The following is a 17,149-nucleotide window of genomic DNA, read 5'->3' as shown; positions in this document are numbered from 1 at the left end:
GAAGAACAAATGGAATGGAAAAATCATCCTCTTTTTTCGTTCAATTTTTTGATGATGATGATGATGATGATGATGATGATGATGATGATGATGTAAAGTAAGGCCCAGAACATTTAATGGGCTTACAACCAAGGGTATGTGTCTAAGATTGCAGTCTAAAGTGAGTTTTGGCAGGAAGCATGAGTGTGAGTGTGTATGTGTGTTTGTAAGAAGGGGGAGAAGGGGAGAAAACTACTGCTGAACAACAGTTCATTCAGCTCGCCTTTAACTGCACAGGCGCATACCAGGAACATCCACAAGGTTTCTATTAGCTATTAGGTGAAGGGCTTTCATGCTAATATTTTCTTCATTCCTCCAAGCTGTACTTTATGTCTGCAACCATCATCTTCATGGGAGAAAGCAAGCGGGTAAGTTATGGGGTAAAAGAATGGGGCAAAACAACTAACCTGTTCAGAGATGAGGTTGTTAATTGCATTTTAGGATGTCTTAAAGATCATTTGCTGGGAAAACTTTCTGGTTGAAGCAGTCAAGATTCTGAATCCCGAATCTGTGTTTCCCCACATCACACACACATGGAAACTAGGTAGCTGTGCAGTCTTTACATTGTCTGGAGCACAATTTAAGCACAAAAATTAAGCAGATTTAAATCAGTTGCTAGGCCTCATGTCAGCCTAGAAGTATGAGAGATTAGTTAGAAGTGTAAGATATAAGGTAGCATCTTACAAGGTGTGTGCGTGTGTCTTTATCTTTAAGGCTTTCAACATCAACATTTTGAAGACTTTTGTATTTGGGGAACACACCGCAGACAATGTAGCCTCAATAAAATTGCAACTCATTTGGAATCATCTGTAATAAACATCACACTTAATTAAAAACTAAACTAAACCAAACATATGAGGAAACTGCCTTCCTTCTTGTAACTGTGTTCCAACTTTCAGTACAGATTCATCTCTCAAGACATACACCATTACTATCTTTACACTCCCCAGAATTATTTCAATCACTTTTACACACTTACATGTGAGGAATGTATGCTAATTGATACAGATTTTGCTGAAAATAAGTGAAGCTCAATATTTTACACTTCCACTTAGTAAGACTATTCATTAGTAGACTTCCTTAAAATGTTATATTTTCCAGGCTGATATTATTAATTATTCTGTGGCCTTGAAGCATGTTTTTATTTTTGTAGTAGTTGTTGTTATGTGCCTTCAAGTCATTTCCAACTAATGGCAACCCTAAGACACAGGGTTTTCTTGCCAAGTTTCTTTGGGGGGTGGGTTGCCATTGTCATCCTCTGAGGCTGAGAGAGTGTGACTTGCCCAAGTAGGTGTTTATACCTGTGTTGTTGTGTGCCTACAAGTTGTTGCCGACTTATGGCGGCCCTAACACAAACCTATCACAAGGTTTTCTTGGCAAGACTTAGCACCAAGATTACCGCACTACACTCTCATAGTTACACCCCAGAATGCAGCATTAGGAGTGGGTTTCAATGGCCAAGCTGGGATTTGAACCCTGGTCTCCAGGGTCCTGTGCTCAAACCACTACGCCATGCTGGCTCTCTTGTTGTTGTTTTTCTAGTTTTTAATTATAATATAACAGCAATGATGAAGATGGTGCAATATGGTATGTATATGTGGACCAGAGAGAGTGAAACCTCAGTCCTGGTAATGCAGGAAAGTTAAAAGGTACAGAAAATAACTAGGACACAGCCATAGGTCACAGGGCTGGACCAAGGCATTTTGCTGTTTGAGACAGAGCAACAAAACCTCCCACCAAAGTCAAGATACATACTACTCAAATATGTTGGCACCTTAGGCAAAATAGCATTGCTTTCCCTGTTGTGTGATTAACATGATATCCACAGTGCATAATTATAGCACTGTGATTCCACTCTCATTGCCAAAGAGTCCATTTTATGGAATCCAGGGATTTGTAGTTTGGTACAGCACTAGAGCTCTCTGGCAGAAAGTTAAAGTGCTGCAGTTGAGGGGAGGCTATTAGGGACTTTGTTGTTGGGTGCCTTCAAGTAATTTCTGACCTATGACAACCCTAAGGTGAGCCTATCACAGAGTTTTCTTGACACAAATTGTTCAGAGGGAGTTTGCCCTTGCCTTCCTCTGAGGCTGAGAGAGTATGACTTGCTCAAGGTCACCCGGTGGTTTTCCACAGCTAAAGAGGGAATTGAACCCTGGTCTTACACTGCAACTGATAGACTACAAATCCCAGGATTTGCAGATGATGGAACCACAGAAATTAAAGTGGTATTAAACTGATATAATTGTGCAGTGTGGATACACCTGTTGTTATTACAACAATTTACAAAATAGCTAGCAATCTGTTGCCCTTTCATGACGACAGATCCAGTCAAATAATCTGGCTAAGAAAATGCTTCAGTCTGCCTGTGGTAAGGCAAGCCTTGGGACTGCAGACTGGAGAGATGCAGAGACAAAGGAGGTAATGTGAAAAAAAGAGAAAGGAAAGCAAGTAAATGAACAGGTTTTGTTGCTTTATATAAAATATCCCAAGTATCAGTGGGCATGAAGTGCGATGCTGTATAAATATATTATACCACTGAGTTCAAAATCTTGTGTGTATGTGTGTACCAAAATATGTATACTTCCAAGTCTGTAGAATTTTATTTTTCCCTTTGAATTTTCTCTATATTTTCTGTTGGCCTGAGATTTTGGCAGTCTTACTGCTTCGCCCCCTGTTTCACCAACCATTTCACCCTCTTTCTCCCAAGCTTCCTGCTGTCCTCTCATCTCTAGCTCTGGGGTCTGCGAATGTACATTAGATCCCTATTTAAGAATGGTAGACTAAACATTTGCCTTTTTAAAAATGTCATTTACATATTCAGAAAGTGATAAAGACTGGATAATGAGCAGGAAGCAGCAATATTAGAACAGCACAAGCACTTCGCAGCCTACATCCTCTGATTTTAATTAATGTTCATTCATAAGAAATGCAATTTCCATCATGTCAAGGTGTGTTTGTGTGTAATGGGATGGGGCAAAGAGAGAGGTTGCAGGGGAAGAAAACATCCGGCAGGGAGAGATTTTATTTTTAAGAAAATTGGAATGTATTTTAAGATCATCTTTTGTGAAAATGTCGCCAAAGCAGAGCCAGAGGTATCACTTGTCTGTGGCGAGACCCTTGTTTTGTGGAAGTACAGCATTTTTAATGGAGAAAAACAAAATCCTTAAAGGTCAGACATTCTCAAAACCGTGGGCACAGAATGAAGATTGCTATTTGTTTGCTCTAATGAGTCTTACTTTATAAGATGATAGCAAGGTGAACTACACGGGATAACATTTTATTTTATTTCTTTTGCTTTAAAGCAAAGGTTTTGTGCCTTCAGCATGCAGTCCTAGCACAAAGGTTAATTTGTTTAACTGTTATTATAGAGGTACAGCAGGAGAATATGCTACCTGTTTGCCTCCTGTTTTCTAATGCAAACATTTAATTTCTGTACCCATTCAGTACTGAATTGCCTGAATTGGCGTGTTCATGATGACTAACTTCTGTAACAAAAGAGGACTGGAGCTTTGAGACTGTTCAAGGCAACAGGCCACAGCTTAGTCACAGAACATCTCCATTCTTCTACTATAATTGATTCAACCCCCTTCTTTCATTCTGTTTCAAAAACTATATTCCCCAACTCATGCTTGCCAAGGTAACATGATTACAGGGGGAAAGGAAGACCTACAAGGCAGAATCAGTCCAGAATCTTGTGATACCCTAAATAGGTTAATTTAGCATGAGCTTTTCCATAGACAGAAGCTAATTTAATATAATACATGGAGTGCCACAATTGGCGGATCATTGCACACATGCTTGTGTGATTGAATGAGAAGAGGATGTAGTCTGTCTGATGAGAAGGAATACAAATATAAAAACTGTGACCATTGATAATTATCTGTTATTGTGTGCCTTCAAGTCATTTCTGACTTATGGCTACCCTAAGGCAAATTTGTTATGGAGTTTTCTTGGGATAATTTCTTCAAAAGGGATTTGTGTTTCCTTCCTTTGAGGCTAAGAGAGTGTGACTTGTCCAAGGTTACTAGTGGGTTTCTATGGCCAAGCAGCAATTTGAACCCTGGTCTCTCAGTGTCCTCATCCAACAATCAAACTGCTACAGCATACTGGGTTTTGATAATTATCTAAACAGTGATAATTACAAATAATAGTTAGCCCAGACAACCTGACATAAATGGGCTGGTTATATGTGTATGCATATAGCACATATGGTATATATAGCAGGGGTTTGTGCATCTCATCATCCTCTGATTTGATACACACCATTATGTATCATCAAAGCCCTACTGCATTTTAATAGTTCCTTTGCAAAAGAAGGAATGAATGTAAATATGATATTAGAAATGGCAATATACAAAAAACAAAGGGGCACACTTCATTCTCCCAGGACATCTTGGTCCTTGAACAAAATAATTTATAGGACAGGTTCCAACAAAAACAGTGGAGCAGGAATCAAGAGTTCCCGCTCCATCTCCTGCAGGTCAAATATAAATACAGGGCTTCTATCCCACTTAGGCCACCTCACATCTGCATATATATCTTTTGTTCTTGTTGCAGAGGTTGATATTCTCTTCTGTCCTTTGCAATGACCAAAGCAATGACCACCTCCAAACACATGGTTTTGCTGTAAACATTATCCCAAATAGCCTTTCTTTGACTGGTAGGAAATGAGCAAAGGTCAGAGATCCAAAACACACTGCAGAAATAATCCAGTTTGAGACCACTTTAACTGCCCTGGCTCAATGCTAGGGAATTCTAGGAACTGGGGTTTAGTGAGACATTTAGCTTTCTCTGTCAGAGAGCTCTGGTGCTACAATAATCTCCAATTCCCAGGATTCGTGAACACTGAGCCAGGGCAGTTAAAGTGGTCTCAAACTGGATTATTCTGCAGGTGTTTTGGACCAGAGAAACATCTGGCTATGTCCCTAGAGGCAGGCACAGAATTATTACATAACCCATCAAGAACTATGGAGGATCCCAGTGGATCTTGATGGACAATGCCATCAATCTTCATCTTCTCTGACCCACCCTGCCACTCTCCGCCCATCACAGAATAACTGTTCAGATGGGGTATCAGCAAAAAGGTGAGTCCTGGGAGTAGTGAGCAGGGAACTATACTGGAATTCTGCCTGCAGAATTCTTATGCTTTGCTGGGCAGTGTAAAATATCAGCTATCTATACCACCACCCCACTACTGTATGTCAGTTGCCATTATTTAGGCAATTGCCCCTGTTTTGGACTAATTGTAACTCTGATTATATGATAATAATGTCAAATGCACAAGAATTTCCCAGGATATTCAGCTATATCTCTTGAGATGTGAATAGGTCAATGGCTACCCATGTGTTAAATCCACTTTATGCCCGTATATGCCTTCTTTTGTTCACTGCAGAAGTTGATATTCTCTTCCACCCTCTACGTGTTAATGTACAGAGTGCATGAAAATGTTCAGATGTAACATTTTGGAAATGGTTATTCACTTTGCAGAAGCCTGGAATTGGCTGCAGCTGGGACTCAAACCAACAGGTGATGTCCAAGATCACAGTGTGTGCCAGAAGCATGTAGCAAGATGTAAATATAGTGTGTCATCTTTGCAAGGGGGAAAGTATTTCAAGATGCACAGGAAATTGTACAGGAAGGGGTTGAGCTAGATTGCCACATGGCAATTATGTATATAAGCTCAGATGTCCGTTTGTACAGTTTGTGGGTTTTGTAGTTGGTGGATGGTGTTGATTGTTCTCGCGTGTGTCTTTGGCAACAAATAAACAAAGTGCCTCTACGGAGATAAGCCAGGTGTCGGTTTGCTTTTCTTCTAGCAGCTGTTTTCCTGGCATGCTCCGGCAGCTAACAGTTGTTTATCTTCAACACAAGGCTTCCAAGTTTACTCTGCGCGCTCACGTTTGCATCAACACTACGGTGACCAAAGCCCATGCCAAGACTCACAGCTTTGCTGTGAAAGCACCATTAAACAGTCATTTAATGACTAGTGGAGAACTTGCAGGAGGTGTGTGTGTGTCAGAGAATAATGTGACTAGGTGCACATAGTCAGATGCAGAATGATTACATCATCCACTGAAATCTCTGGAGGACTCAGTGGATCTTTATGGAAGTTGCCATAGCCAGGTGTTTCTCCCCCTCTCTTCACCAGTCATGAAATGGCAGTTCTGTGGAGTTATGAAAGTAAAGCCATGTGTCTTGGAAGTGGTGAATGGGGAGCCGTACTGGAGCTCCACCTGTGGAAGTCTTAAGTTATGCAGAACAGTGTCGGGTTTCAGCAGTAGTGTCCCACCAAGAAAGGACAGTGGTCCAGGTGGAACAGCTGGAATGACCTGGCTGTTGTTCTCCAGCAGCCACTGCCTGAGCTGGCCACCTCAGTCTGCCTAATAAAAGGGTTGGCCATGAGCCCTAGAAATGTCAATATTGACCGATCCTTTCCGCCTTTTGTCTTCTCCCCTCAGCTTCTTCACAATATGAGGGCTTCTGCCACCCTCCTCCTGATATCAACACTGCTTATTGGAAAGCTGGTTGCTGAACGCTGCCCACTAATCTGCATCTGTGATCGCATCAAATATCAAGTCATGTGCTTAAACAAGAACCTCACGGAGGTGCCAGTTAGCATCCCTCAGGTCAGTCTGTAGGAAGTGGTGAGGCATAGGAGACATGAGGGTAGTAAGTACTCATGAGGTTGTTTTCCCTGTTCCTACTCCAAATGTCATCGTGCAACACTCGTTGCTCCTTTGGGCTTCAGTTGCTATTACAAATCTTGGAAATCGCTGCAACATTCCCAACATAAGGAAGGGAAACATCTGGCCTTCCATGTAGTTTTAGATTTTGATGCCTATCATTCCCTCACCATCAGTTATGCTGGCTAGGGCTGATGGTCTAACAATATGTATGTTGCCCATTGCTTATCTAGGAGAGCCAAAAAAGCCAGGACAGACCTTCAGTCCTGAATAAAAACAGGGTCTGCCTTCTAATTATTTCTCTTATGAACAATATCAGTAAATTTGTTAATTTCCACAGTCTCTTAAGGTTTTAATCATATGCCCTTTCATGGGTGGAATTATTTGAGCTGCCTAGTTTCTAGCAATACAGTAACATTTGTGCCTGTGATCTGACCTATTTATATACAATACCTGCATTCAGTACCCATGAATCACATGGACAAGATCACCCTGGTTTTTCATTGCACACTACCAACCCTTTTAACTAGTCTGACCAGGAGCTTTTGTTCAATCTTTGGCTGGATCAATTAAACCTAAGTTCATACTGGCCCTACTAAAATTAAAGCAGACCCTAAACAAGTTTTAATATTCACTTCCAAAATCCACAAAACAGTTATGGCCCTTCGTAGGGCTAGTCAAAATGCACAATATCCACACTGCAAGATTTAGAAGCTCCATTGGCAAAGGTGGTAAGAATCATACAGGAGAAAAAAATATGACAGAGTTAGTCACAGTGAGCGGAAATGGTATGGAGGGATGACAACAACAACTTCTTACCTGCCTCTCCCCATGAATCGAGGTGGGGAACAACAACAAATCAACAATTAACAACATTAATTAAAACATGCAACAGGATTAATAGTTTGAAAGGATAATTCACAGATTATATATCTGAGAAAATACTAATGAAAACTTATTTTTAAAATTCACCTAAAAATAATTACAATCCCATACTTACTTGCTGAAGTTTTAATTAGTTGCTTCATTTTATGTCTGTCTCTGTGTGCACACATGCATGCACCTCCCAGTCACCTGTTGACTTGTGCTGATCCCATGAATTTGCTACAGCAAGGAGTTTTCAGAGGTGGTTATGCCAGTTCCTTCCACTGAAATGTACCCTACAGAACCTGGTATTTATTGGTGGTCTCCCATACAAGTACTAACCAGGTCTGACACTGTTTAGCTTCCAAGTTCAGACAGATCTGGTGTCTTCAGGGCACTTAGGCCTTTTATAGTGACTAATTTAAGCCCCACTGATTTTAGTAGGTCTGATCTACGTATTACTAAATCTGGAACAAATCTAATATTGCCAAGAATTTATCCAGTTTTTTTTATATTGAAATAATCTTGTAATGTTACCTTGTAATGTTAATTCCTTTTTAGGAGCTCCATGGATCTATAAATGTTATGCTTTCCCTCCCTCAAGAAGTCTCCTAATTTTTTCTCTCCCCCTGGCAATAAATTTGATTTTTAAAATGCTTTTTATTTTATGCTATAAATTCAAAAGGTGAGAGTTACAGAGTGTTGATTCCTGTATCAATTCCAAATACTTTAAAGAGCATTAATATTTTATTGCCTAACACACTGGGGAACTACTAGAAGCAACATTTTTGTCATTAACAGTGAGCAGGACAATTAATTGGGGATAGAACTTAATTTTTATCTGTGTAATTTGCAGGTAACTCAAAGATTTGACCTTCGGGGTAATGAAATCAAAGTCATCCCTGCAGGAACTTTCCTCCCTATCCCATATCTCACCCATTTAAACCTTCAGAGATGCAAGGTGGAAAGAATTGAAGAAGGAGCATTCAGAGGGTTAGGACGGCTGGTTTACCTCAACCTGGCATCCAACAATATAGCCTTCATCTATCAGGAGTCCTTTGATGGTCTTTCTTCTCTCCGGCAACTTATGCTAGAAAATAATCGCATTGAAGAAATAATGCCTGGAGCATTTGGACAACTGGGCTTCCTCAGCTTTTTGAATTTGGCCAGGAATTCCCTGGTGTATCTACCAGATATGGTCTTTCAGGGTCTCCAGTTGACCAAGTGGATCAATTTGTCCCATAATTCACTCAATGTGCTCGCTAATGAAGCCTTTGGTGGACTACCAACCCTTAGGAGGTTGAGCCTAAATCACAATGAGCTGCAGTTCCTTCCCACTGATGCACTGTCTAGGCTGTCAGGCACAAACAGACTGGACTTAGGACATAATCCCATTGCCTATATTGGTGAGGAGGCAATTGAGATGGCTTCCCTGAAACAACTCTTCCTGGACAACATGGCCCTTCAGGATGTCTCACACAGAGCTTTCATCAAGAGTCCCCTGCTGCAAACCCTTGACTTGCACAACAACCAGCTCCTTGTGCTACAGCCATTGACAGAAATGACTCATCTGAAAAAGATCAACTTAACAGGGAACCCGGTGCTTTGCACTTGTTACATGCGCCCCTTCAAAGAGTGGGCTGCCAAAAAAAGAATACATGCTGATGTGGTATGTGCTGGCCCAGTTATCTTTAGGGAAGAACAGCTGGAATCCTTGAGGCCAACAGATATGAAGTGTAAGGATCACGCCTTGGAAGAGAAGTTGCTTCCTAGCATGGCCACAGTCACCAGTGGCCCAGAGGACGGTGCTGTAAAGTGTCCAGAAGGGTGTTCCTGTTCCCCTGATTACCAGCATGTGAACTGTGACCACAGAAACCTCCAGAGCATTCCCAAAGGATTTCCTAGCAATACCCAACTCCTGGACTTGCGCCACAATGAGTTCCATTCCATACCCAAAGACTCCTTCCCTGGCTTGAAAAACCTGACTTCACTTCATCTGCAGAACTGCAGGATCTCCACACTGCAACCTGGCGCTTTCCAGGATCTGAAAAGTCTTGTCTATCTTTACCTGTCTAACAATGACATCTCCTCTTTAGATGCTGCTGTTTTCAAAGGAACTGCCCAACTTGCTTACCTCTACCTGGATCACAATGGATTCACCCACATGCCTCAGGGTGCATTTGGCTTCTTACCCAACCTCTTTGCCCTTCACCTGGAACACAACTCCATCAGTCGCATGGCAGACAATGCTTTGTCTGGGATGGAAAAGCTCCACTGGCTTTTTCTAACAGGGAATCGCATCACTCAGGTGTCTCCCAGGGCTCTAGGTCAAGCCAAGATGCTGGAAAAGCTGCACTTAGATGACAATTCTTTGCAGGAAGTGCCCACCAGGTCCCTCAGAGGGCTGCCCATATTTAGTGAGCTGAAGTTGTCAAAGAATCCTATAAAGTACATTAAGGATGGTGCCTTCCTTCCAGTGGCAAGATCACTGCAACACCTCTACCTAGATAATATGGGACTAGAACAGGTAAGTTGTAACAAGAGCATTAGAAGCTGCAGTAAGAAATATGGCAAATCTAGGGGCATTGGAGATGGTTTTGCCATATTTCTGCCCCCCCCCCCCCCCAATTTTAAGCCCCAAACAGGCCTTTTTCTAGAACAGAAAGTGAGCAGGAAGTTAATGTTGATAAAAAGGATACTCCTCAGAAATGCCCCCCATACCTCCATTTTTAAAAAACTTTTCCCAAAGATTGTAGTGAGAAGTGTGATCCTTGAAGGTCTCCTGAGAGGCTAATGTGGCCTCTTAGAGTTGCCCTTTTCTGCCCTTGATAGACCCGTTTGACAACTTTTTTTAATATGGCTTGCATTGAGAACATTATCATGCTACACTGATTACTATAGTGCTATATTCCACTTTAACTGGATGGCAGCATTCTATGGAATTCCAGGATTTGTAGTTTAGTGAGACCCAAGAGCTCTCTGTCTGAGAAGTCTAAATGCTCCTCCCTAACTTGCAAATCCACAGGATGTTGCCATGGCATTTAAAGAGGAATATAATAGTATAACAGTGTCGTGTGATAAGCATCTTGGAGTAGCTGCACAATGTTTACATAAAATCCCAGCATTATTACTGTTTTGCTTTTGATCAGACAACATAAGTAAATGGTTTTCAGTGGGACTGGGATATGATGCAATGCCAACCCCCTTTTGCTCAGGAAAATGCATATAGCTAAACACTGCTAAACCTAGTGCTGACCACCAGCTGTCATAAACTAAATGTGGTCAAGTCTGGTAAAATAATTCAGATTTTTTTTCTACTCTGAAAATGAAGTTTTGTAAACATGTAAAAGTATCTTCACTCTGAATGGTCTGGAGAAGGACTGGGCACCTTGGATGTCTGGATTAATAAAAGAGCTGCTTAGGTAGGAGTGTTGATCTTAATGTGACACTCGGTGGATCAATATGAGTTTCAGTTTTGTATAATGGCTTGAAATAGTAACGATCAGGACTTGGGAAAGCTACTTTTTAAAGGCTACAACAGTCAGAAGCCACCAGACATGTTGGCTAGGGGATAGTGGGAGTTGCAGTCCAAAAAAAAGAAAAACACAACAAATTTTCCAAGCTCTGATAAGGATAGTAATGCATTGTTGTTGTCCGTTAATTTTTCACATCAAACCTTTTCTGTATTTGCAGATTTCCTCTAGTGCCTTCGCAGGCTTGGGTCCAAGGATAAAAAGCTTGTACCTGGAAAAGAACAAAATGCATGCAGTGCCTGATTTCAGTGGCTTTACAGCTCTGGAGGTCATCAACCTGAATGACATCCCTTTTCATTGTGACTGTCAACTTCTTCCACTACGCAAGTGAGCCACTGGTCTTCACTACGGGAAAAGAGCTGTGAGGGGAAGAGGAACCCTTGTCTCCCTACCCTTATTTGGCCACTGTGATATATTAGTTAGAACAGGAGTGAGGAAAATGTCACCTATATGTGGCCCACTACTCCATTTTCACAGCACCTTTCACAACCTTTGGACCGCCCCCCAAATTACATTATTTTCAATGGTTGAAAGGGTATGCTTTACTTTGTTTTCCTCTCCCAACCTCTTCCAAAATGAATTTCAATATGGAGTAATGTAATCCATAGATATAGGATGTGGGACACCTGGTCTAACGAGACTATGTGTGTAAAGGATCTAGGAGTCCTAGGAGACCATAAGTTGAACATGAGTCAACAGCGTGATGCAGCAGCTAAAAAGGCCAATGCGATTCTAGGCTGCATCAATAGAAGTATAGTTCAAGGGAAATAATAGTACTATTCTGCTTTGGTCAGGCCTCACCTAGAATACAGTGTCCAGTTCTGGGCACCACAGTTGAAAAAGGATGTTGACAAGCTGGAGTGTGTCCAACTAAAATGGGGCAACTAAAATGGTGAAAGGTCTGGCAACCATGCCTTATGAGGAGAGACTTAGGGAGCTGGGTATGTTTATCCTGGAGAAGAGATGGTTAAGAGGTGATAGGATAGCCCTGTTAAACTATTTGAATGTCATAAAGGATGAAGTTCGCCGTTTGGGAGTACTCCTGGATCCGTCTCTGCAGTTGTCATCTCAAATAGATGTGACGGCCAGGAGCGCTTGGTATCAGTTTCAGTTGATACGCCAACTGCGTCCCTACCTGGACCAAAAGGACCTTGAAGCAGTGGTACTTGCACTGGTAATCTCTCGTTTAGATTTCTGTAATGCGCTCTACATGGGGCTACCCTTGTACCAAGTTTGGAAGCTTCAAAATGCGGCAGCCAGATTGGTCACTGGAACATCTAGGTTTGACCATATATAACACCAGTTTTAAAATCTCTTCATTGGCTGCCAATTAGCTTCTGGGTGCAATAAAAGGCGTTGGTCATCACCTTTAAAACCCTACATGGCTCGGGCCTGAGTTACTTATAGGAACGCCTCTCCCTACACAATCTGCCCCACACTCTCAGAACATCAAGGAAGTACTTATTGGAACATCATAATACTAGGTTAACAACAACTTCCCATAGGGCATTTACAGCTGCGGTTCCAAAATTATGGAATAGCCTACCGGAAGAGATCCGTCTCATCAATACATTAGAGGCCTTTAAGAAGGCAGTCAAAACAGATCTCTTCCGGCAGGCTTATCCATCGGACTCTATATAAAAGCTTATGATGATGTTCCACTCTCAACTATTACTATTGGCTACTGATGAACTGTTTTTTAGAAAATAGGAATGTGGTAAATTCAGTATTAGTGTTTTATCAATTGTATTTGTATTACTGTAATATTGATGTAATCCCGCCTCGATCCTGGAGAGGTGGTAAATATAAATAAACATCATCACCATCATCATCATCATGCTAAGCAACTCTCAAGCCATCTTCTGAAATGCTGCAGTCTCCATCTAGGCTGGCGTGAGAATCATGCAGCCCTCCAAATGTTGTACTGCAAGTCTCAGGAGCCCTAGCCAATAATGAGGAATGCTGGAAGGTTGCTTGGATTAACTTGCTTGGATTAAATATGCCAACCCACAGAAATTAAAGGATCCATTGATTGTGATAAGCTGACCAACTAAATTCCTGTATTTCCTTAGAAAATTGTAATGTGGGTTAAGTTAATGGACACATTATGTCCCAAGAGCTTTCCTCCCCATTCTTCATGTTTTTTACCAATAATAGACCACCTAGAAATGTATGAAAATATGTTAGCCGATTATGAATATACAAGAGCTCATTGGGCAGATGGATTCAAATTTCTCATATCTTCCTCTGTTTCTCAGGTGGCTTGACAAGCTGAACCTGAGAGTAGGAGCCACCTGTGCCTCTCCAGCAGATGTACATGGCCAGAAAGTAAAACGCATAACTGCCTTCCAAAGTTGCCCAGGCTGGAGTACCAAGAAGGCCAAACGGACCAGCTCAAAAAAAGCCAAAGCTAAGGCTTCAAGGAGCTCTACTAAGAGGCAGCACGCAGGGAAAAGGCGAATGAGAGCAAGCAAGAAAAACAAGGCATGAAAGGAAGTAAACCAATGCTGTTGACAGAAACCTGTTTGTGATCTTCTATTAGGAAAATAAGTTAGCGAGCGAATGTATGCATGGCCTTCAAATCCACTCTGCTAGAACATATTCTTCTTCTTCAAAGGGAGAAAACAGACTTAATTTAATCCAAAATAGAATGAGCATAGGATGTTAGAAGAGATGTGCAAAGATTAAAATAAAATATATTCAACATCCTGCAACCTATTGTAGTTGAAATATGTGAACTGTTCAAAATAGATAGATATCACTGCTTTCTTCTGCTTGCCAAGAGGCAAAAGAAAGGGTGACTCTGGAGACTTCCACTCTCTTAAGCCTGTCTTTGTACCCATAAAGGTCTTTATTGAAAAATGGATTGACTTTTGCTTAAAACAAAACGAATGTTGCGCCTCAAAACTGCTGAATTTTGTGGCCATTATTAAATTACCTACTATTTCTGTATCTCTACTGAAGTAATAATTGTCTTTCTTAAACAATCCCCAACATGACAACTGCCTTTCTAGCAGCCAATGGATACTGGGTAATTGGCCAAGAAAGGAGCACATGGCAACCCCATGGATAAGACGCTTCCAAGACCCTTGTCCTTAACCGCTTTGCTCAGGGCTGTGGTCTCCTTAACTGAATCTATCAATCTAATAGCCTTCCTCTCTACTACCCTCTACCTTTCCTAGCATAATTGTCTTTTCTAGTAAGCCATGTCTTCTCATGATTTGGCCAAAGTACAATGGTCTCAGTTTGGTCTTCTTGGCTTCTAGGGACAGCTCAGGCCTGAACTGCTCTAGTACTCATTTATTTGATTTTCTGGCCATCCATGGTATTCTCAGTACTGTTCTCCAGCACATCTCAAATGAGTTTTCTTTCTATCCACTTTCTACACTATCCAATTCTCGCATCTATACAGGGTGATGGGGAAAACAATGCCTTGGTCTATCCTTACTTTGGTGTTCAGTCTTATATCTTTGCACTTTAAGATATTGTTTAGTACTTTCATGGCTGCCCTTCCCAGTCCTAATCTTCAGATTTGTTGACTGCAGTCTCCATTCAGGTCAATGATGGATTCAAGGTATGAGAAATCTTATGACTATTTCTATTTCATTATCTAGATTGAATTTATGTATGTGATGCTTTTTGTTATTGTTGCTCACCTAGTGTGTATCACTTTACACTTACACTGAATGGCATATTTAATTTCACTACCAAAAAAGTTGAATTCAAGCACAATTCAAATGAGTTTGGGTCTCCTCTGGGAGAAAGTCAGCATATAAATGATTTTTTTTTTTAAAGTGCAGCAGTGTGAATTTTTTATTTATTTATTGTACTTTTTAAAGCGCAGGATGATATAAGAGGATGACTAGATAGCAGGACTTAATTACAGGAGCTTGGCCTTGAAGCATGAACATGCCATTGTTCAATTATTTCTAGTTATTAAGCCAGCACAAAAATAAAACAGCTTTTATTTAATAATGCAGTCCCAAATGGCAAATGCCTTCTGAGGATGGTACTATTGGTCATCTTCTGCACCCACTCTGTTAAATGTTTAAGGCTACTTCATATGACATAGAAGCAAGATGATTGCTGCTCTGCATATAAAATCTTGTGATTTTCTCTGCACTGAGTAAATCATTTATTGGAAGTCCCAAGTGGCTTTAGAACAAATCTTGCAACCTATCAGCAAAAGAGGAAGTTGGTTTGGACAAATCACACCATGAAGTTATCTATAGAAATTATATTCTTAAACAGAAAACACACTGCCAGTGTTAATCTATGAAGCACACCTTAAATGACAATTTAAAAAATAATATACTTTGTTAAATATGTGTCAAATATGAAAAATCATAAGCATTAAACCACACTGAATTTTAAAAAGTCCAAAACAATAAACAAACAAACCAAAAAACCACAGCACATGGCAGCCATCCTTTTCCCTACATGTAAATGTGCATAGAATTCTTGCAGTGTACAATACCTGCTTTTTAAAAAGTAATTTATAAGCTTTATTTTTCTGCCTTATGTGTATAGTTTAATGAAACAATAAAACTAAGCAATAAGCACAAAATTAAAATGTTATAAATTAAAACATTAATTTTAAAATATTAAAAATTAACTCTCACATAAAAATATGCTTTTATTTAGTGGCAGTAACAGTGAAAAATTCCCAAAATCTTCATGAAGGAAGGAAGGAAGGAAGGAAGGAAGGAAGGAAGGAAGGGGCATAGCATTTTTAAAAAACATAGTCATATTGGAAGTCTTCTTGTGCCAGTGTACATTTACTGGGGAAAGTGGATCTATACCAAAAGCTACCACATACATTTAAAGACTTTGAGGCTACTGTTAGAACTCAAGAAACTCAAGCCGGAAGAGCAATAAAAAGCTATTGTAATAACTTCAAACAGACTTGACAAAACACATATAAATGTTAGCACACTGAGCATTATTTTGGGGTACAAATATTTTTTTATAATAACAGTTACCGAGAGGCCATAAGCATGAACCGTGAATGGTCAGATGACCTTTAAGTGAACTTCTGGCTGGTCACAGACCTGAGGACATGAGGAAAGGGCCCCTGTAATTTTAAAACCATCAACCAGGTGGAAATCCCATTGTTTCTGGGATTCCTGAAAAATCCATCCAACTGCCTCAAGACTCTATAAAAAGCCTGCATGGCACTCACATGGGCTCAATCTGAAATCGAGCAGGAATGCTGCTGGATCTCAGATGAACCCTTCAACACAGGCTAGCTGCCCCTCACATTTCAGACCACTTTGTTGAGCCACCATCACTTCCATCATCCACTGATTGGAGCTTTGCTTGTAAAGTATTGCCTTACCTCAACCTTGCTATAAGCTACTACCTTTAATTTCGATAGTTCTTGTGTGCATGCATGTGTGAATGCTATTGCGTGAATGGTGACTGCTGTTAATCAATAAAACTAAGTTGTACTTTGCTCTCTGAGAGTACTAGTTCTTGGACCTGTTATACACAGGCAAGATCCCAGTTATCATCACCATAGCCCTCTCACTATTTCCAAATGAGCTAAATTAACTTCCCCATTTAATAAAGTTTATGGGTGCCTTCTTGAGACCTCTTGCAATTTAGGTAACATAGATTGTGTACACACATCATAGTCTATCTTGGAGTAAATGCAAACAGCAAATGAGGCAAAACAGTTTGGGAGTGGTAGCTGGGGTAAGAAAGCACATGAGCCAGAAGGGAAAGGAAAGATGCTGCCACCTTGAACCTTGAAAGATGTTGCCCATAATCCTTGAGCTCTTCTTAAAACAGAGAGAGCTTAGTCATTAAATAGAAAAACTGAGAGTCATATTATGCTTTATCTTGAACCTTGTAAGCCCTACTGAGATATCCAGAGAACTTGATCCTCAAGGAGAAAAATTGAGAATTATACTATGCATTACCTTTCTAGCGTGAATTGATATGGAGCCCTGGTGGTGCAGTGGTTAAATGCCTGTACTGCAGCCATTCACTCGAAACCACAAGGTTGCGAGTTCAAGACCAGCAAAG

The 17,149-nt window shown here is 40.6% G+C and overlaps 1 protein-coding gene across 1 annotated transcript; it reads left to right on the top strand.

Annotated features, from left to right (window-relative positions):
• The first annotated feature begins 307 nt into the window (after positions 1-307).
• On the top strand, positions 308-13,977 carry CHADL (chondroadherin like). Its single transcript, XM_089526766.1, has 5 exons — positions 308-407; positions 6,498-6,665; positions 8,443-10,113; positions 11,280-11,446; positions 13,378-13,977. The coding sequence occupies exons 1-5, from the start codon at positions 369-371 to the stop codon at positions 13,607-13,609; spliced, it is 2,277 nt and encodes a 758-aa protein (XP_089382892.1). The 5' UTR covers positions 308-368; the 3' UTR covers positions 13,610-13,977.
• Positions 13,978-17,149: the final 3,172 nt, after the last annotated feature.

The sequence above is a fragment of the Sceloporus occidentalis genome, unplaced genomic scaffold, assembly GCF_023333645.1.
Source record: "Sceloporus occidentalis isolate IW3139 unplaced genomic scaffold, rSceOcc1.0.p SCAF_5, whole genome shotgun sequence".
In the NCBI taxonomy this organism is placed as follows: domain Eukaryota; kingdom Metazoa; phylum Chordata; class Lepidosauria; order Squamata; family Phrynosomatidae; genus Sceloporus; species Sceloporus occidentalis.
Note: the sequence above shows the minus strand (reverse complement) of the source record. Positions and strands in the feature narration are given on the sequence as shown.

Coding starts and splice junctions, on each gene's coding strand:
- CHADL (XM_089526766.1), top strand. CDS start 369: ATGTCTGCAACCATCATCTTCATGGGAGAAAGCAAGCGG. Junction 408..6,497: donor TCATGGGAGAAAGCAAGCGG/GTAAGTTATGGG, acceptor TTCTCCCCTCAG/CTTCTTCACAATATGAGGGC. Junction 11,447..13,377: donor CAACTTCTTCCACTACGCAA/GTGAGCCACTGG, acceptor TCTGTTTCTCAG/GTGGCTTGACAAGCTGAACC.